Source organism: Echinops telfairi, unplaced genomic scaffold (genome assembly GCF_000313985.2).
Source record: "Echinops telfairi isolate 266 unplaced genomic scaffold, ASM31398v2 ScPeMD7_25;HRSCAF=90, whole genome shotgun sequence".
NCBI lineage: Eukaryota > Metazoa > Chordata > Mammalia > Afrosoricida > Tenrecidae > Echinops > Echinops telfairi.
Window position 1 is genome coordinate 19577573 of NW_022103922.1, and position 21277 is coordinate 19598849.

General features: G+C 47.6%; 1 protein-coding gene across 3 annotated transcripts in view; it reads right to left on the reverse strand.

Annotated features, from left to right (window-relative positions):
• SLC24A2 (solute carrier family 24 member 2) overlaps positions 1 to 21277 on the reverse strand; it is a 273697-nt gene that overhangs the window by 19697 nt on the left and 232723 nt on the right. For all 3 annotated transcript variants that reach the window (XM_045289183.1, XM_045289181.1, XM_045289182.1), the window contains one exon: positions 17774 to 17892. In XM_045289183.1, the coding sequence (XP_045145118.1) occupies positions 17774 to 17892 (119 nt within the window). The remainder of the gene's footprint in view (positions 1 to 17773; positions 17893 to 21277) is intronic.

Genomic DNA, 21277 nt, shown 5'->3' on the forward strand with positions numbered 1-21277 from the left:
TTCTGCTTTATTGATAGAAAACTTACCTTTAGTTGGGGCTTGGAGCAAAGACTAGATTTTGACCTTCATTGAAGGTGGGGGTGGCCGTGGGAGTAAGTTACGGCCAGTGAGATATAATTGGAAGTGTCTTCTGCAACTTTCTAGGTTTATTTTTCAAGTGTGTGTCCTGTATCATTCCTTCTTTCCTGCTGGTTGGAAGGTGGGCGTTTTGGCTGGAGTCTAAGTAGCCATCTGGGACCATGGGATGGAGGAACCACATAGAAGCTCTGAGTTCCCAGCGTCCATCGGGTCCCAGACTGCTTAGACTGGCTTGAGAGAGACGTGACACTCTATCTTTTAAAGCCACTGTTACTTTTGGTTTGGGGTTACTCATCCTGGAACCTTATTCTAACTGAGCCCATGCACTTTTTATGAGGACTCATGGGAGAAGTACCTTTCAGCTTCCAGCACCAGGAAAAGTCATGCTTCCTTTGGGAACCTTAACAATTCTTCAGAACACCACGAATCAGGTAATCGATACTATTCTGTCTTTGCTTTGTCCCCTGGGGTGTCACCCCCCTCCTGGGGCATGAGATCTGCACTTCTGTGTTCACCTTGCTCTAGTCGTATTCTTCTCATTCCTTCTGGTATTTTCTCAAAACAATGCATTTTATCTCTTTTCATTGTATGCATCCCCCCTCCCCATAAGCAGCCACACATCCTTGTGAAACAAGATGGGTACACCCTCAATGGGCTACTAGAATGCTTGGTATAACCTTACCAGACTGCCTAGACTTGGGGAAAATAAAAAAATTAAGATGCTAATCGAGGTGACAACTGGGCTCCCACCTTCTAGGACACATTGGAAACGGAAATCAGAAAGCCTACAGATGGGAAAGGACAGCTTCGGGTCAGTTAGCATCTACCTGGAGCAATCAACTTCTTATTTAATCGTGAGTGAATCTGCTGTGGCCTGGTAGCAGGAACATCTGTATTCACACACATGCTTTGCTTGAATCTTTCACCATCCACTTCCAGCTGGTAAGGATGGCTCACTCCCAAATAGGCACCAGGTCTCCTAAGGGGCCACGGGCTGGACTTCCCCTTCTAGAGCTTCTCTCCGCAGCTGGAGCAGCTTATTCTTTGGAACCAAATCAAGGTCTTTTTCTTCTCTGTGCCAGATTTCAGTGTGAGGTTATGACCATCTCTTCGATCAGGAATCCAAAGAAGCACTACGAGGCCATCTGAGATCAGGCCATCTCCCAGCTCGGTAATCAATTGATCATCTCATCTCACCTCTACCAGTCCTTTGATGTTGCCTGGATCTGCCTAGATACCAGCTCCATTGGCGTTTGATCAAGCTGGAAACAAAAGTCTGAGTCCTCTGTCCCCCACAAAAGGACCGTTCCAGAATTCAGCAGGGCCAGACCTTCTCACTGGGCAGCCCGCCAGTGTCCCTTCAGTGTTCCCTGATGCTGGGTCCAAAGAACACAGGTCGTCCAGTCTAAAACAGCGAGCCTTGGCCACACTGGGTGAAGGCGAAGATGAGGTTGGCACTTCTACTTCAAGAGGACGGCCTTAACATACGTGTTGCTGATGCTTCCTTAACTTCCACTGATTGAAAAGAAAACTCAGCTTGCATTTACACACCATTCAGCCAGAGACGTCCAGATGAATGACCAGATGGGCAAAGCTTAGAGTGAGCGGGGCGTGCTAGGAATTGCCAACAGGGCCCAGAGAGTCTGCATGGGAGGAGCTCTCTGAAACACCCACTTAGCCTCAGAGGGAGGTGGGCAGGGCCTTGCCAGCACGCAGAGTGCATTGGAAGGTGGGTTCTTGCAAATGCAGTTAGCTTAAGATTCAACCTTATCATTTGACCTCCCCTTTGACCCCTTTTAAATTCGTTCTAGTGTTTAGTATTTCCGGTTTTCTTTTCGATTGAGGGTTTTCTCTGTTTTACTTTGTTATTGTTGTTGGTTTTTAAAAATACATTTCTTTCTGTCTATGAAATCCAGGGTAGGTGAATCTAGAGACAGTCACTGGATGAATGGTCTCTTGGGGATACGGCCGAGGAGGTTGCCGGGAATGAGTAGGAGAATGAAGAAAATGTTCTCAAATGGATTGTGGTGATGACTGTATAACGCTTCTGAATATCATTGAACTACTGAATCGTATGATTTGTGAATTATAGGCCAATAAAACATAAAAAAGATTATTCACAACAACAACAAACAAGAATATTAAAAAAATCACCTTCAACAAAGTTTTAAAAAGGCACATTGGGGGGAAAAAGTGACGCATCTAGATTAACTGGGGGCATTCATCTAAAAATTGGGCGGGGCTATTAACTCCCAGGCCATTGGAGGATGTAACCAGGAACTCAGTGTTAGACTTTTCCTTCTGCCACCAACCTAGCTCTGAGATGAGCTAATTGTGACCCAGGGGCACCTCTGTGAGAATACCCAGAGAGCAAAAGGGGTGTTTACTGGAGGCAACCCATAGCGCATCTGGGCCTGGTGCACCTCACTGCCTTTTAGCGCCCCCTCCCACAATACCTTAAAAACCATACCTCTGTCAGGCAGAGCTTATTTGTTCCTGGGACTCTCTGCATAGGGGGTGAGGGGGCGCACCTCCTTGTCTAGGAACTTGGCATTCGACTCATCGTACCGGCCGTCATAGATCACCAGACAAGCTGGGAGCATAGGGCTCGGCAAGCCTTTAGGATACGAGCTTCAGGTGCCCTGTCACTGGAGATGGGGAATGTCAGTGTTGGAAAGGCTCTGGCTTTTCGAGACCAACCGCTTCATGTGATGGAGAAGGATCCTGAGGCGAAGGCCCTGCTGCCACCGGGGCTGGCGAGGCCCGAGTGTGCACCTAGCTCCCGGCTGGAGGCTCTTCCTGCCATTGCGCATGGCCACCTGACTCAGTGCCAATGAGCTGGGCGCTCCATTCACACAAGGCTGCCCAGCTTTGTTTTGTAATAAACGAGCAAAACCACAAAGCCTTTCATCGACCTCATTTTGTTTGCTTTTCTTGAGCTTCAGGCTAATTTTCAGAAGGGTTGACTGACCCACATTTCTTAATTGAAAAGGCCGGTCGGGAAGGACTGGGCATTGCTCTCTTTCCCCCCGTGCTCAGTTCCCTAGACTATCCAGGGCAGCTTTGAAGGAGAAATGAAGGACACAGTTGGGGGGGGGCGTGTAGACAGGAGGGGCTGTTGTGATGGTCTCCTGATAGAAACGAATGCCAGGATTTTATTGTACGAACGACAACTTCAGTGTACGTTAAGGAGCAAGATTTGTCCTTTAGCATCCACCCCCCCAAAAAAAGCACAGGCATTCAGCTGAGATTTGATGTACAAGATGCCAACTGAGTATACCAGTGGCCCAAACGAGGGCTACAGATTTTATGTGCCTTTCATTGCTGGATGTCAACCCTGGGCCCCGTAACTGTGGATAATCCTGCGTCAGCTACTTTCAAAATGGATATAGGGGGACAATTGTAGAAGATGGATGGAACCCTGTACAATAAGACACTTCCCTGAGGCTAACTTGGGCAAGAAAGGAAATTAACAAATAAACCCAAACTAAAAACCCGATGCCATTGAGTGGCTCTTGACTCCAGGTGACTGTCCTGGTCATCAGAGTAGAACTCTCTTCCCTAGGGTTCTCCATGGCTGTGATTTGGGGGGGCTGGGATGGGGGCTGGTGGACTCGATCATGAGTCCTTTCTGAGGCATCTCTGTGTGGACTAGCACCACTACACTTTCAGTTAGCTGCCGGGAACATTAACACCGTGGGTTGATTTCAGCCTCTAGCACTCAGTGATCCAAAGTCAAGAGAGCTTCCTACGGAGCTGCACAAGACAGCACCATCTTTGAAGGCGGGGCCAGCCTGCTCCCCTCCTTCCCTCAGCTTTCATTCTTGAGGCATTAAAAATACTCGCTTTGACAAAGGCGGCATGTTTTACTTTTCCAATTAAGTTTCCTTGGGAACTGGGGACAGGGTGTGTGCCCGTACAGTTCATGTGTGGGAGGCTCTGCAGGAGAAACGAGCTCTCCAAAGTGCCTCACCTACTGAAGGGACCGTTTAGAGAAGGGCTGGGGAGACACAGAAGATACACTTCTCACAGGTCACCTATCTAACATAAAAACAGATATGGGGTTATCTTAAATATGAATTCTGCTCCACAACGTTCCTTTCCAACATGATTGTTGTTCTAAAATCTCCTGAGATAATCCACGAAAGGCACTTAGAAGACTATTTGGCACATACCAAAGCCCACGGGGCCTACCGCTATTGATGAGGCGCTGGCTTTTGGAGGCCCAATCTCAGCAAGTCCCCATGTCATCAAGTCCATCCTTGGTCCTGGTGGCCTGATAGGGTGGAGTCGAACGGCCACTGTGGGTTTCTGAGACCCGATCTTTACAGGAGGAGAACGCTTCCTCTTTCTCTCTCAGTCGCTGGTGGCTTTGAAGGGCTGACCTTCGGGAGAGCAGCCCAACCCATCACCCCACGACGCCACCCTGTGCCCTTCAGGGAGGCCCTCTGGGGGCAGAGGAAAATCCTTTACAGGAGCAGCCAGCTCCATCTTTCTCTGGCGGAGCAGGGGCTGGTAGGTTTGCATGGCAGACTCTGTTTAGCCATCCAAAGCTTAACCCATTCTGCCACCACGGCTCCTGTGTCGCTCGGAGAATACAGTCCACGCTAGTTGCTGTTTGAATGATTGTGTCATGTTCAAAGACATCCAGGAAAAAGGAGAGTTTTGACGAGGTGATTTACTGTTATTGTTGGCTGTGACTGAGCTGCTTCTCACTCCAAGCGACCCTGCACATCAAACAAAACATAGCCCAGTCCTGTGCCAGCCTCAGTTCCTCGTAGGCTTGAGTCCATGGTGGCTGCTGCCGGGTCAGCCCATCTCCTGGCAGGGCTTTCTTTTTCCCACTGACTCTCTACCAAACATGATGTCCTTCTCCAGGGTCGGGACCCTCAAGAAGTTCATGGACAACATTTTGAATAACGAACATTTCCCACACACTTTTTGAAGACGCCCATCCTATAAGGATACATCCAGCCATACAATTTTATAATGTTATTATTCAGTGTGGATGTGGAAACTTCAATACTTTTCTTTCTCCATCTGTCAACCCATCCAACATTTACTGGGCGTTCGTGGACTGCAGGGCCCTCGGAGATTTAATTTTGTTCTCTCTTTGGCGATAGGAATAAACAGATCTTTGTAAACAAGATGGAAGAGAAAATGCCATGGCCCCAAGGGGGCAAACACTGTTTCATTCCAGTAGGTAAGCTTTAAGTAGACTGTCTATCAGAAACAAAACTTCCAGGCAGACGGTGAGACTCATAATATTGTGACACCTTGATTCTGTGTTTTGTGCTGAGCTAAAAACAATAGTCGAGCTAGAATCTGCCAATGTTAGAATTACCAATAAATGCACAGTCACACTTGGATTCAGTGGAAGATTCTGAAATCAAGGACAAGGTGCTGCTGTCAATGGCTTCTTACTCTGCTCTCTAGTTTGCATGCCTAAATGGCATTAGCCCTTTAGTACAAAGGAAATGCTGTGAAGAGCTGCTCACAAACACCTCTGTACTGGGTGTAAATTCAGGGACAGTGTTTCTCGTCTTCCTCTTTCCCTCAACAGATCGGCCAGTTGGGTCAAATGCTGACAACCTTCATTATGTCAACTGACAGCAGAAGCAGAATGCTATGCTGAAAATTGGAATATAGAAAGATCAACTCGAAGGACTATTCCCTTCTGGGTATAGTTAATCCCAGCCTCCCAGACCCAAAGGTCTAGCCTCAAAATCTTTAAGTGGCACATGGAAAAGTGAAAACCTTTTGGATCCTAAACTAGCCAGAGTCGGAAAAGGCACTGCCATTGAGTTGATTCCGACACATAGGACATTGTCTTTCTAGGACAGAACAGCACTGCTCTGCTTTTAGACTTTCTGAGGCTATAAATCTTTATGGGAGCAGATGGCCTCATCTTCCTCCTGCAGGGCAGCTGGCAGGGTTAGCAGCCCACTGCTTAGCCTCACCAGGGTGCCCTTGAGCTCGAGTTTGGGACTTGCTCAATCAGGTATGCGGAGTCACTTCTGAACCCTGAGTCACAACTCAGGGTTCCGGGAGGAGGCAGCTAAGAAGGGTAATGCTAGGGAGTAAGACGATTTGCCTTTCCTCATTGAAAAGGGAATGGAACCGGGAGACGCCGAGGGAAGAGCCATGGTCAGACCCGATGGGAAACCCGGACTTGCCCTTGGGAAGAGGCTCACTTCCTCAGCTCCAAGATCTGAGTTCTTACTGACCATATGGATGCCAATCTATTTTAAACATCTTATTTGTGAATAAGATTTGCTTTGGTTTGGAAATTAATCACTGTGCTCAATGACTAGAATTTATTTTTAAGTTGCCTCCCCCCCCTCAGTCTTTACTGAGTTTCAGAAAGATGCTTTCCCTTCATTTCTCAATGGCCTTGCACTTGCATTTAAATAGCATCCTCTCATCTTATCCTTTATGATCCAATTTCCCCAAGTAAAAATAGAAACTGAGGTAGTTTATTGTGCCAACCTGGCTGATAAACACATGTGGAGTTAATTGAAGGGTGGAGGGATAAATGGCTTGGTGAGCCTCGCCTTTCTAGTTCTTGGGCCCTGTGCTTTGCGGTGGTCGGACCAGGGTGCAGCTGCCTAAGCCAGTTCCCTGCTTCAGCGGGCAAGGCTCACTTCCTGCAAGACATCCCCAAGGAGAAGCCACATGGACCTACCCTGATGCAGACCTACCCCGATATAGCCCTGGGTGCTGGAGCAGCCGTGTGGAGACCCCTGCCAGTGCTGAGATGCTTACACATTCACTGATTGGACTTTCCTCCTGCAGTCAGCATCATTGCGTCTGTTTTGTGGGATAGAGGAAGACTTTGTGGATTGGTGTTGGACATATGGATTAAAGGGTTAATGTTGCTGCTTGAGCAGCACTAGGTTGGGATGTTTTCTTGATGTGCACTTAACCTTTATATAAAACTCTCTCTTATACATGAGTTTCTGTGGATTTTTTTTTGAAAATACCTAGACTAACACAGAAACCAAATTAAAAAACCCATCCCGTTTTCGGAAATGAACACTGTGTGAGATGTTTGCCTTATCATCTCTATGGGCATCCTGAGCCCCAAACAGCTAACGCTTACATAGCAAACAGACTGACCATTTTTTAAAAAGCGATCAATTTCTGTCTACCTGGTGGCAGAAAACAATTTACACTCCTTCCCATATAATCTAGTTTACTTTACATATAGATGGGGGAAATGCTAGCATCAAGATTTTCGCATATTAGATGCCAAATGTGAAGGTTCCACTTAGCAATGGCAACCTGAAAACCACTTAATCATCTACTTTCACAGGACTCCAGACTGGAACCAAGATCTCTACATTTTGGTGTGAGTGATGCGGCTGCTGGGCCTACGTTTCCTAAGGAAGCAAGAAGCCGTTTCATTGCAATGTAAAATGGCATTTGGACAGTCTGGCGAAATGCAATTGCTTTCCTTCACTTTGCATTTTGCACAAATGATTCTGCGGTGTAACCTACAGGCAAGATGGATCTCTTTTTGCTCTGCTGCTGTAAATTGGTTTTTCAATAGTTTTCTTGGGCTCCGTAAATCAATCGCTGATACCCATCATAATTGATTTGTCAACGTAAAAGCTACTGGAGAATCATAAGAAATAATGAGGAAAAACATTCGTATCTCATTATAATCAATGGAAGTACAATTATTCATAGGAACAGTAATATTAATGTTCGTACTTTTACCCAGCATGGTAATGGAGTACCTCCCTTTTTATTAATAGTCCACTTTTAATGTATTTTATGTGAACAATTAATAACCATTCTTCAAGCTCTTTCAGAAGGCACAATGACAAATGGCGTTATTAGCCTCCGAAAGAGCTAATTCTTTGTCAATAATCAAGTTTAGCAGCAACTCAAGGCTCTGATCTGTGTGCATTTGCATTTGTACACGTTTGAAAGGCCCCCTGGGTTCACCTTCAGTTGCTGTGAGCTGTGAAATGCTGCCCGGGCCATCAAATCATAGAGGGAAACTGGACCTCACCATTTCTTTTGGGGGGGATGAAAAAAAGAGTCTCCAGAAACGGAACCCAAGTGCTAAGAATTGACAGGTATGATACCTTCACTTTTTGCTTACGTTACAACTTGGATTTCCTTTTCTATGCTAATCATATTCTCAAATAGCTTGGGCCTTAGAAAAATCCAGCCTGCTGGGCAATCTGTGAATGCTGTCTTATCTTTTGATATGAGGAACTGGCCTCTCTGCCCCAGCACTGCCCGTGTTCTCTGTCAGTGGTTGGACATAGAGAACCCCTCGTGCCTCCATTTCTGGGGTGCTAGGATCCTTGTCAGAGTCCTGGTGGCAGTGTAGTGGTTATGCATTGGGCTGCGATCAGCACAGCCAGTGGTTTGAAACCACCGGCTGCTCCATGGGAGACAGGACTTTCTATTCCTTTTTGTTGGGGGTGGGGTTACAGTCTTAGAAACCCACAGTTCACTTTGTCCTAGAAGGTGGCCATGAGTCGGCTTTGACTGATGACAGCGAGTGAGAGAATCCTTGTCAATGATGTGCTAAAAGGTTGACTGATCCCACAAATAAGAGGTAATGCCATTCTGGCCTATTTCCCCCACCCCCCAAAGATTTTAAATGTATTAAAAAGAGTTGTACAATCATCACCACAATCAATTTTAGGGCATTTTCGTCATTCTTGTACTGACTGTTATTAGCTCTTCATTTCCTCCCAACTCCACCTGGTATGACTCTAAGAAACTATTAATCTGGTTACTTTCTCTATACCTATCCTGGCTTTCATATAAGAGCCAGGGTGGCATGGTGGTTATTTGTTGGGCTGCTCACTTCAAGGTCAGCAGTTTGAAACCACCGGCTGCGCTGGATGAGAAAGATGAGGCTTCTACTCCTGGGAAGAGTTAGTTTCAGAAACCCACAGGGACAAGTCTATCCAGTTCTACGGTCATTCTAAGTCAGACTCAACTCAGTCACAGTGGTCTGGACTGGTTTTGGTTTGGATTTCATATAAAGAAAATCATACCCCAAACAAAGCCAAATAAAACCAAACCAAACACTCTAACAATAAAAGCCACGAAAAACCTCAATCCAAAAGAAAGCAGAAAATAAAAACCTGAACAAATTAAAAATGAGTCAAAAAGAAAAACAAATGATAAGGTGTTAAATTTTAACATAACGATATCTTCATTAATACATTTCCCAATGCACTGTCTGAGGACAAGGCTAGTCACAACCCTGGTCAAGGGTCAGAGGGGATTCACCAGAGGCTTAATCCACATGGGGATTCTGCAAGTGGATTTTGGGCTTTCACCGTCATCCATAGCCTTCTGCAAACCGGTGCTCGGAATTTAAGTTAGAAAACAAGTCCCTCCTCTGGTCTTGGATTTTATTATTACACTCCTTGGATCACATAGGTTAGTGTGTGTCTTCGGTGCGGACTTAGCTGACACTTCACTCAAACGGCTATTTGTTTAAGCCAAGCCTTTAGGAGTCCAGATGCTATTCTTTCTAATAGCCAGACACCATCTGATTTCTTCACCATACTTTGCTACAGCACCCATATCTTCAGTGGTCCCTTCATGAGGATAAATATCAAGCAGGGTCTGGCTTGTTCTTAAACTTTCAAAATAGTGGACCTGATTCTTACATATTAGTCATTTAGAAATCATACTTGATTTCTGAATATCAAGATGGACACTTAAGGTTTTTTTTTTTTAAGGACTCTTAAGTCCTGGACTGAACCTCATCAGTGCTAGGAACTTAAATGATTACTCAGTGTAATATTTTGTGAAGAAAGCCATCACTTAGTATGCAGAGACCATCTGCTTGGGTAATCATGGAAATCCTCATCAAAGCTAACATTCCTTGACCAATGTTCCTTATGAGGTCTCCCTGAAGAGTTCTAAATTCCTCGCTGCAGCCTGTAAGCAACAGTGTCCCCTAACAAACTGCCGTCCTCGAAGCTTTTCCCTCCCGCAAAGACCCACACGTCACAGTAGAGAGATCGTTTCAGTAATTTTACTTATGTGTTTTTGCAGGCTAACTCCGAAAAAGATAAAATCACAGTCCTTCTATGATTTTTCCCCTTCTCATCCTTTACTTAGCCACATACTATTCAAACCTGTGGAAAATGCAGAGAGCATGCTTATTTGCACCACGAAGCCCGAGGAAAGCAGATCTTACAAACTCTATTCATTTTAAAGACTACTGTTGGGGAGAAACAAGCCAGGACTGAATTCCCCAAGGGAGAGAGGGGATATTTAAGTGGTAAAGTGAGAAAATAAGAAAAAGGTAAATACTGGCTTGCATTTTACACACACACACACACACACACACACACACACACACGCTTCAAAAAGCTCATGAGATAATAGTTTTTCCCATGAACTTTCTGAAGTCCCCTTATAGATACACAGGTTGGTATGTCTGTATTAAGGAGTCCTGGTAGTGCGATGGTTAAGCGCTCGACTGCTCATCAAGAGGTGGATAATTATTCTGAGGGAGAACGGTCAAGCAGTCTGCTTCCATAAACATGATAAATCTTAGGAAATCTTATGGGGACCGTACTATTCTGTCACATAAGGTTGCTAAGAATAGGAATTGATTTGAAGGCACCTAACTGCAACATGTATATAAAACCAAACTCACTGATTTAACATCAATTTTGTTTCATAGCAACCCTAGATAAGTGACGCAGAAGAAGGGAGCTTCATCTTCCTCTCCACGTGACTGGTAATTTTGAACTGCCAACCTTGGGATCAACAGCCCAACACTCTACCCACTAAGCCACCAGGACTCCTTAACATGCTTGCATGTGCAGACATCTATGTGTGTGTGTACATGTGTTTTTTCTTTTCCCTCGGAATGGGCTCTTCTAGAAATCTGTTCCAGCACCCATGCTTCTGGGAACTCTGTGGACATAGGGCAACTCTTAACGGAAGCAAGGGCAATTCTCATTTCCCCAAGGAGACGGAGAAATCTTAGCGGCAGCATGAAGTTAAAACTGCAACATATAAAAATCCATCTTGCTGTCGAATGACCCAGAATCATGGGGAGCCCATACACCCCAATACAAAGTGCTTAGTCACTCCTGTATCGCCCCAGGATCACTGGTGGATGGGACCGCTGTTGTCACGGGAGTTTCCATCGGTTGACTTTTGGAAGTACTAGGCTATCTCACCTTTCTTCCCAGTCTGTCCTAGTCTGGAAGCTCTGTTGACACCAATCAGCGCGACAGTAACACCCGCTCTGTCACCGGTGGAGGGTGACAGGGCATCGGGTGGGTTGGCTGGGAAAGAGCCTAGGCCTTTCGCATGCAAAGAGAGAGTGCTACCGCTGAGCCATGGCGGGCCCTTAGTGTAAAACTGAAGTGCATGCTTTTTGGGAAGTTAGATTTCAGGTCCACATTTTAGAATCCAATAATGCAACAAGGCCTTTCTTCTTTGACAATGTCCTGGTGGGAGGATCATTATGCTGCAAGGCGGGCAGTTTTGTGGAGCCCACGGGCCGAGTACCATCACCTGGCTGTTGTCTTGACGGCAACATTAAAATGGAATCCAGTATGCCAGTCAGGGTGCGATGTAACAACGATGAGAAATACAACTTTCCTCTAGTTCCTAAATGTTTCCTCCCCGCTCCCACTACCATGACTCGAATTCGACCTTGCAAGTCTGGCTAGACCAGAGGATGTACACTGGTACAGATAGGAACTGAAAATCCAGGGAATCCAGGGCAGATGAGCCCTACAGGACCAGTGGTGTGAGTGGAGAAACAGGGAGGGTAGAGGGAGAGTGGTAGGAAAGAGGGAACTGATTACAAGGAACTATATGTGACCTCCTCCCTGGGGGACGGACAACAGAAAAATGGGAGACAGGGCAAGATATGACAAAAAAGTGGGTGAAGGGAGACAGGGCAAGATTGGACAGGGCAAGATAATACAAAATAACAATTTATAAACTATCAAGGGCTCATAAGGGAGGGGGCAGTGGGGAGGGAGGGGAAAAATGAGGACCTAATGCCGGGGGCTTAAGTGGCGAGGAAATGTTTTGAGAATGATGAGGACAATGAATGTACAAATGCGCTTTACACAATTGATGTGTGTATGGATTGTGATAAGAGTTGTATGAGCCCCTACTAAAATGATTAAAAAAAAAAAAAGAATGAAGAAAATGTTCTTAAAAAAAAAAAAAAAAAGGAATCCAGTGCTGGCCTCTGGGCGGGTGGGGATTTCTCTGCATGGTCTATCCCGCCCGGCTGAGTTCTCAAAACGGCACCCTTGGGAAGTTTCGTAAATTCTCTGTGGCAGCCCACATCCGTTTCCTGAGCCTCAGAACCCGCCCATTGCATCAGTAATCCCCCGGAGAACCACATGCACTCAGAGCCGTTTAAAAAGTCACATTCATTCCAGGTTTTCCAGAATAGACAAGCGATGCGAGAGAGTGCTGCACACAGGTTTCCTCTGTCAGAGAGAGCATTTTAAAAGGAAGCATGCTCCCCCCACCCCGATGAGGTGTTAGTGTAACATTAGTTCCCTTGTAAATAGAGACCTTAACAAGGAGATGAATTACACGTGGCAGGCTGCCTCTCAGGAGAACACCGTGCCTGGGGTGGGGACAGCGCCTGCCGTGACACGAGCTGGGGGCACACCTTGCTCTTCACATACCTTCACAACACAGCGCCTTGGGAAGAAGTGACTAGCAGAGTATGGGCAAAAATACAAGCCCTGAGTTATTTCTGGGAAGCCTCTCTTTGGGCCGCCTGAGCGTTCGGATTTTCCGTCTTAGGTTCAGCTTTGGAATTACAGCTCGAATTCACCCACACGATCCAGTTATTCCAGTCCTGAGAGGTCACGGCGTCAACTCCCAAGTTCCTCGGCTGGGTCACTCCCAGTGACCGATCTATGGCCACCTTTCCTCCATGCTGCCTAAGAAATAGCCCTCTAACCCAGCTCTTGCCACCCATCCACAGCCAATGCTTGGTTCAAAACTTAGACTTCTAGTCCCTTTCAATAACCACGTAAAAGTAAGTGTTACTAAGTCCGGTGGCATGTTGTCACTTTGGACATGTTCTCAGGAGAGCTGGTCCTCAGAGAAGGGTACTGTGCTGGGTAAAGGGTCAAGCAAAAGGAGGAAGACCTTCACTGAGGTGGACGGACACAGCGGCCCCGATATCGCAGTCCCTGTGTGGATGGTGTGGGACGGGGCGGCGCTTTGCTCTGTTGTACACAGGCTGGCTGTGAGTGGGGACTGATGACAAGAGCAATGATGCAGCGCTTAGTCCCCTCATGGGGCAAACGGTTAGCACACTCGGCTGCTAACTGAAAGGGTGGAAAGTTGAGTCCGCCCAGGGGTCGCCCGATCGACTTCCAGAAAACCATCTATTGAAACTCTTGTAGAGACGTTTCTACTCTGACCATATGGGGTTGCCATGAGTTGGCAACTAGTTTGATGGCGACCAGGTCTTCGGCAGGGCTTTCTACGCATCAAGAACTGCTCTAAGAGCATTTCATCCTCACAGTACGGCTGTGAGGCAGGTGCTGTCATGATCTCTGTCTCACCAAGAAGGTGAATGGAGAACAGAGCGGTTAAGTAAATGGCCCAAAGTCACACAGTCAGTAGGTGGCAGGATTGGGATTTGAACTCAGGTCTCCAGAGACCATGCTTTTGGTCAACTAAAGTATATACTGCCTGTTTCATTGAACCCATTATGGTTTTTTTTTAATTGCTGGTGTTGGGTTGGAAATACAATTAGCTGGTTTCAGATTCAAAATGTAGGGTGTATACTGAAGAGCTAACTCCCCCCACCCCAGTTCCCCATCACGTGGACCCATGTTCTAGAGGTGATTAGGATGACCGGTTCCTTCCATAGCCTCCTAGGGAATGCTTACGCGTTATTGCCTGCTCAAATAAATCCTTGTATAGCATGCTGGGCAAGTTGTCTCTGTCACTTAACATACAATGAAGTCCATTCCATATCAGTACACGGAGCGCTTCCTCATTCTCCTCCCCAACCTCTCCGCCCACCCTGAGACTGCAGAAGCTCTAAATTAAGGGTGGGCACATTTTCTCCATAAATATTTACTAGAGAGTAAATATTTTAGACTTTGTGGTCCACACGGTCGCTGTCACATATGCTGCTGCTTTTTAGAAAAAGCCTTATAAAAATGTGAAAATGATTCTTAGCTCACGGGCCCTACAGCAGCAAGCTGTAGGCTGGGTTTGGTCTACGGACTGCGGCTGGCAGACCCCAGAAGCAATAGTCCTTAACGGCTTCTGGTCTCTTTTCCACTTTGGCTTCTTGCCCACTCCCAAGAGAGCTACCAAGTCTGAAGCTGCTGCCAAGAAGTCACCTTCAATCAACTCTGGCTCACAGGTGCCCCTGTGGGTGTCAGGGTAGAACTGTGGCCCACACAGTTAGCAACAGCTGACTCTTTGGAAACAGATCACCAGGCCTTTCTTCTGAGGCCCCTCTTGGTGGACCATCTCCAACCTTTTGGTCAACAGCTGAGGGTGTGAGTCGTTTATCCCACCCAGGGACCCTGTCCCTCCGGTCTGTTTTACTTCGCTCCTGGCCCTTGCCTTCACCTGGATTTAAACCTTGCTTTGTATTTGCAAGTCCCAGTGACAAGAGAGGAAGCCTTCCCCTCCCATAAAGAGGTGCAGTTTCGGAAACCCACAGGGGCCATTCCACCTTGTCCTATAGGGTCACCAGGAGTCAGAGTGACTCAGTGGCAGTGGGTTTGGGGTTTGGTCCCTCTGTCGATAGTCCCTCTGTGCCCAGTGCTCAGTACGTCACTGACACGCAGTAGGCGAGCAATGCAGGTCTCCGGAAGGCACGAAGGTGGGGGCATTTCAGCTCAACCCACCTTTCCGGATGGAGCGCCTCACTCCTCCCCTTACCTTTGGGTCTCCAGTCTTTTCCCACTCCGGTCTTTTCTGCCAATCCCTGAACATGGATTTTCCCTTGAGAGGTTTTACACTTCTGTGCACCCTGTCATCTTGGTCATTTTTACCTTCTCCAAGGGACAAACTTCTACTCACCCATCAATAGCCAGCTTAAATCAATGCCCAGCTCTTCTCTGAAGCTTTTACACCTCTCTGACTAGGCTCCAAAGCTCCCCCGGCAGCTTCCTGGAGTCCTCTGTACGATCTCCAGGATGACAGGGGGTCATAATTCTCTACCTACCACAGATCTTCCTTGATGGGGGGATCGACTCCCCGAATGCTCCCAAGCAGACTTAACATACACACCACGTACAACCGCATTTTCATTTCACCTACAGAGAGTGGGCGTCGTGGGTGATGCATCGAGCTGCTCATTGCCAGATCAGCAGTTCAAATCGACCAGCCCCTCCAAGCGAGAAACAATGAGGCTGTCTGCTCCCCTACATATTTTATAGCCTTGGAGACCCGAGGAGGCAGTTCCACTCTGCCCTCCAGGATTGCTGTGAGTCAGATGGACGCGATGGCAGAGAGCTTTTTGACAGTGAGACCCTTCCAGAAAGGCACACTTTGAAAGGTATTTAAATGGCTGGTACGGACACAGCAATGTCCAGAGCCAGTGTTCTGTGTCCATTAGCTCATTACACTGCGCTCACAGCCCTAGGGAGGCAGGTACTTTTTATCATCCAGACCCAGGACTGGACAGCTCCATGAGGCCAGGCCAGTTGGAGCATCTGGAATAACGGTGGGCAGGGCTGGTCCTGTCGTTCCTGGGTAGGCAGGCCTTTGCTCTTGTGCTCGCCCTGTACCAGGCTGGTGCACACAGCTGCCCTGCTTCTGTGTGGAGACGTGGGGCACGTTCTGCTCAGAGAGGAGCCTGGCACCCCTGCGGCAAAGTCCTGCCCTCTGGCGGGGTGCAGATGTCCCTCTGCAAGCCAGATGGAGAGGCCCAGACCTTGGGCAGCCCTTGGCACACCTCTGACTGTGCCATCCCCAAGGGCAGCCAGGTGTCCCTGAAGTCGGCTGCGTCTCCAGGTGGACAGAAGCTGCTCGGCCAGCTCCCCCTGGAGCTAATGCAAAGAGACCCGGGCAGGAGGGCAAAGGGGCCTAGCAGGCAGAGGAGACAGGGCAGAAGGGCACCCTGGTCTCCTTCACATTTCCTTTAAATAAAGGAACTGTCCGTGCTCCTTCAGGGAACAAGGGCCAAGGGCGCGACAGCTCATCTTTCCTAAGAAGTGCAGCCTCCTCCTGCTGCAGAGAAAGTTCTCATGTACAGGAGAAGAAGAAGGTGTGCTGACATGCGGTCTGCAGTCTGTTCAACCCGTGACAAGTGAGCGGTGTCACTAGTCACGAGTCCTTCAGCTCACTGGGAGAAGCCTGTCCAGAGTAGCGCATCTTGAACTCCCGACAGGGCGACTCAGGCGTGCTCCTCTGAGCAGCAGCAGCAGCACCACCTGGGAGCTGGTTAGAAAGGGGGACTCTTGAGCCCCCACCCAGACCTAATGAATCCGAGTCGGAACATTCATGTGACTCTCAGGAAAGCCAGAAGCAGACTTTCGTTTGAGGAACACTGGCCTAGCATTCCTGATTGGAATTTCGTGCCTTAGCAAATCTGGTTCACCAGATCAGGTGAATGGATTAAGCTGGATCCAGGAATCTCACCAGCATCATCTGGGAGGCTGTCTACTTTTCTGGAGCAGTGACCCAGAGACAATGTTGTGGAGCGGAGAGAGTATAGGCATTAGGCATCCCTCAGATCAAACCTCAGCTCTGCCACCTTTGAGGTAGGCAATCTTGAGGAGCGACCCCACCTTGCCAAGTCAACAGGTCCTCCCCAGCCACAGGGCGCTGGGAAGTGACAAGGTGACAGCAGGTGTCTAGTAGACTCTGTAGCGTGTGTCTCAGGTGCTTGGGAAGTGGAAGTTACGAGGCTGTGGTTTGTCAGGGAGACCTGCAGTTGACTCTGGGCCAATGTGCCGCCCTGATGGTCCAGGGGGCCTTGTGTGTTGCTAGGATGCTGAACGGGTTTCAGGGGGATTTTCAGGCTAAGCTTGATCAGAAAGAAGTCCAGGGGATGTACTACTGAATGTCTGGCTTTGAAAACTTTTGGGCCACAACCATCTGAGTGGGACAGACCATGGGGTGGTAGAGGACTGCGCAGTGACCCATTCCATTGTGCACATGTGGACCTGCTCTATAGCAGCTAAGAACCACATAGTTCTAAATAAACACACACTTACAAGACTAACTCTTATTAGACCAATAAACTGTCTGCGGGTTGCCAACTGGACCGTGGGTTGGGCCAGCAAGTGTGGACCAATTTCAACTGCAGTGACAGGGAGGGTCCAAGGTGGGCTCATCAAGGGGTAATGACTGTGGCTTCTCTGGTATTTGACCCTGACCTTAAAGACAGAGAGACAGGATTTAAACTGCAGCTGTCAAACTTTCTCATGCATGAAGTGAATTAAAATGCTGATTCCTGGGTCCCACATTTCAGAGATTCTGTTTCACCTGGTCTAGGGTATGCCCCAGGAATCTGGGTTTTTATTCCCAGGAGACTCTGATGTTTGAAGACCTCCAACCTCACCCCCAGAAACAGAGGCTCAGTGAATGCACATACTCATTCCGGGCACGCACAGCTTGATGCCCGAGAGTCTCAGGCTGGCACTAGAAAACGCAGAAGGATGACTAAGGCCTTGCGTCCAGGGCCAGGGCCCCTGGGGAGGACGCAGGATTCTGGGCTGCACGGTACCTGGGCTTCCGCAGGCTCGATGCTGTGCGAGAGGTTCCCGTTTTGTACAGGCTCCGAAGCATCGCTGGGTGGAGTCAGCTCGACTTCGGTGCTGGTGCTGTTTGGCAGCTCGATTTTTTCTGTGACATCATTTCAATACACACACAAAGAAGGCAAATGACATCAGGTGGAGCAGAGAGTCGCACTGAAAACAACACTGTGACATGTTGGGTCAAGGGAGATGAGGTAGTGGTCCCTGAGGGGGTGATGAGACCCAGGGGGGGGGGGGGGGGGGGGCGGAGAGCCACATAATGGAAGAATGGCTCTCAGTGCTTCTTCCTTTTTCTCTGGTTCTCTGGTGTCCCACCTGGGCCTGATGTGCGGAGTGGAGTGCCCCGTGAATTCTCATGCTTACTCATTCTCTAGGCAAAATATACCAACCAACTGGCCAATAACAAGCATGAAGAGAGACATTTCGAAACTGAACCTAGACCCCGTCTATATCCTACACTTATGCCCAGGATCATGTCCCTCAGGGGGTCTCCTTGAAGCAGGGTCTTTCTGCACTCTGGACAGGACACTGGCCAGCGCAGCAGGAGACCGTGGTCCTGGCTTTGCTCTGCCATGCTCGGCCTGCCACCTTAGAAGTCTTCTCCTTTCTCTGGCCTTCAGATCTATACCTGAGGGACCTCACTGATAGCTTCCCAAGGCCACCGATGCCCACCATAATGTTCTCAGGCTTGTGAGTGGAGACTCACAAACTAGGGGGCCCAAGGAGTGCAGGCTGGTAACTCAGCCCTTCCCAAAATGCCTGCAGAAGGCTAGTCAGCACATGCCACACCTGGGAGTCCCATGGCAGGCAAGACAAGGGGGACTGAGCACAAAATTTGGGAAAACATTTGTACATTCCTACACGAGAAGTAATGCTTGGCTACAGCGAGGCCACGGGCCAGCAGGTCCAAATTCAAGCTCCCTCCTTAGATTTGAGAAGTGACTCTGGACATCAAACAGGCCTGGGTCCATATCTTCACTCTGTAACATCTTCCTTGTGGCCCGTAGTCACTCACTCAGCCTTTCTGAGCCTCAGTTTCCTCATTCACAAAATGGACATAACAAGGACATTACTATTACAACCACAGCAGCAACAACCACTACTAGCACTACAACACAAACAATGGCACCACAAGAGCTACAGCTCTGTAAGGATGAGACGAGAACACGTGTCTAAAGCACTCAGCACAGGTCTGGGGCAGAGCCTGAATCATGGATTCTTCAGACCCTCTGTCGTGCCCCTTGCTCGACAGGAGGTTGTTCAGGGCCAAGAAGTGCACCTCCAGTGATGCACGTGCAGGCGCCAGGGAGGTCTGTCTGCATGGCTCCTACCCCAATTGAGTCCATTCTGATTCATAGTGACCCCACAGGGCAGAGCAGAATTCTTACAAGGATTTCCAAGACTGGACCTCTTTAAGAGAGCCCACAGCCCCATTTTACTCCCCAGGAGTTACCAGTAGGTTTGAACTATCGACTTTGTGGTTAGCAGCCCAATGCTTACTTCACTGCTCCACAAAGGTTCCCAGGCCCTTTGACTGTGCTGGTCAAGTTTTGGGTTTCATGAGAGGACAGGGCTGTGTGGGTCAGTGTCAGGGTTACTGATAGTTACTCAGGCAATGTCAGACTGTTTTTTATGCTAGAAACTTCAGAAGGACTACATATTTCTGTCTCTCAGGCTTATGGAATCAGTTTGACAGTGGCATACACATTGTAGGGTTTGAAGTAGTCAGATTGGGAAACCAATGCTCTGGTTGCTGTGTACTGCCACGTCAATTCTGACTCAGGACAGAGTAGAACTGCCCCATAGGGTTTCCTAGACTGCAGTCTTTATGGGAGCGGATCTCTAGGTCTGAGTTCAAGCTGGAACAAGAGAGAAAAGCTTATGTTTATCTATGCTTTAGTTGTGGAACACAGGGACACGGGTTATAATTAAATATCAAAAGACAAAGAGACTGCCATTTATCTACGCATTTTAGTCATGGCAGTGGTCTGTTTATGGAATCTTGCTGTGTGTGAGTATGACACACTAGTTAACACACGCAGTTAACTCACTTAACTCCGTTATCAAAACTACAAAAATCCTGGATGCCTTAGGGAATCTTAAAACCCTGCTGTGGGGGGCCCACTGGCTCAAGTGGTACAGTCTTTGGCTCAGGATGGTGTGCTGTTAGGTGCTGTTGGGTTGGTTCTGGGCAATCGTCGTCCTGTGGATAGCAGAGCTGAAGACTGTCGGGCCCTGCACCATCCTCAGGATTGCTGTGATGTTCGAGCCTCTGTTGTGTTTTGAGTGCCTTCCAACTTGAGGGGCTCATCCTTTGCACGCTGTCAGCTCATGCTTTGTGGGTGCCTCCTCAAAGTGGAGCCAATGAACTTAATGAACTCGGAAAGAACGTTTTCCTGACCTTCCCTCCCCCCAACCCCGATCTTTATTCGATGCTGCTGCCTGACTCAAAATGAGACTAGCTGCAAGCTTCCATTAATATCTGGGACATAGAATGTACGAATTATGAATCTAAGAAAATTGGAAGTTGTCAAAAATGAAATGGAATGCTTGAAGATTGACATCCTAGGCGATATCTTAGTGAGCTGGAACGAGCTGGCCTTGGGTGTCTGAATCAGACAATCGTATGGTCTATTATGCTAGAAATGACAAATGGAAGGGGAATAGCATCACACTCAGCGTTAAAAAGAATATTTCAAGATTTATCCTGCAGTTCAACATTGTCAGTAATAAGATAATATCCATATGCCTAAAAGAAGGGCAAGTTCATATGACTCATCCCAATTTGTACACTAACTACTGCTGCCGTGGGTGAAGAAGCTGAAGATTTTCACCAACTTTTATATTTGAATTTGACCAAAGAAGCATTGATAAATATTGGTGGTTGGAATGCAAAAGTTGGAAACAAAGAGGAAGGAGTAGGAGTTGGAAAACAAGGGCTGTTTAAAGAAATGTAGCTGGAGTTTGCATTATGGGATTTTACAAGACCAGTGACTTATTTATCGCACATGCCATTTTTCAGCATCGTAAATGGTGACTATAGACATGGACCTCACCATATGGGATATACCATATGGAATATTTGATAAAAATGAAATAAACTACATATGTGGAAAGAGCTCAATATTCGTCAGAGTAAGGCCAAAGGCTGACTTTGGAACAGATTTTCAATTGCTCACATGCAAGTTCAAGTTGAAGCTGAAGAAAGTTAAGCTAAATCTAGGCATGCCAAAGTATAACCTTAAGTGGATCCTACTTGAACTTAGAGACCATTTCAAAAGTAGACTTGACATAGGGAACACCAATGGTCAAAGAGTAGATGAGAAGTAGGATGACATAAAGAACATCACACATAAAAGCAGCAAAACAGTCATTCAAAAGACATGCAAAAGGAATGGCCAAAACGGGTATCCGAAGAAGCTCTGAAACGTGTCTCGAAACATAGAGAAGCTAAAGAGAATGGATGAAATGAT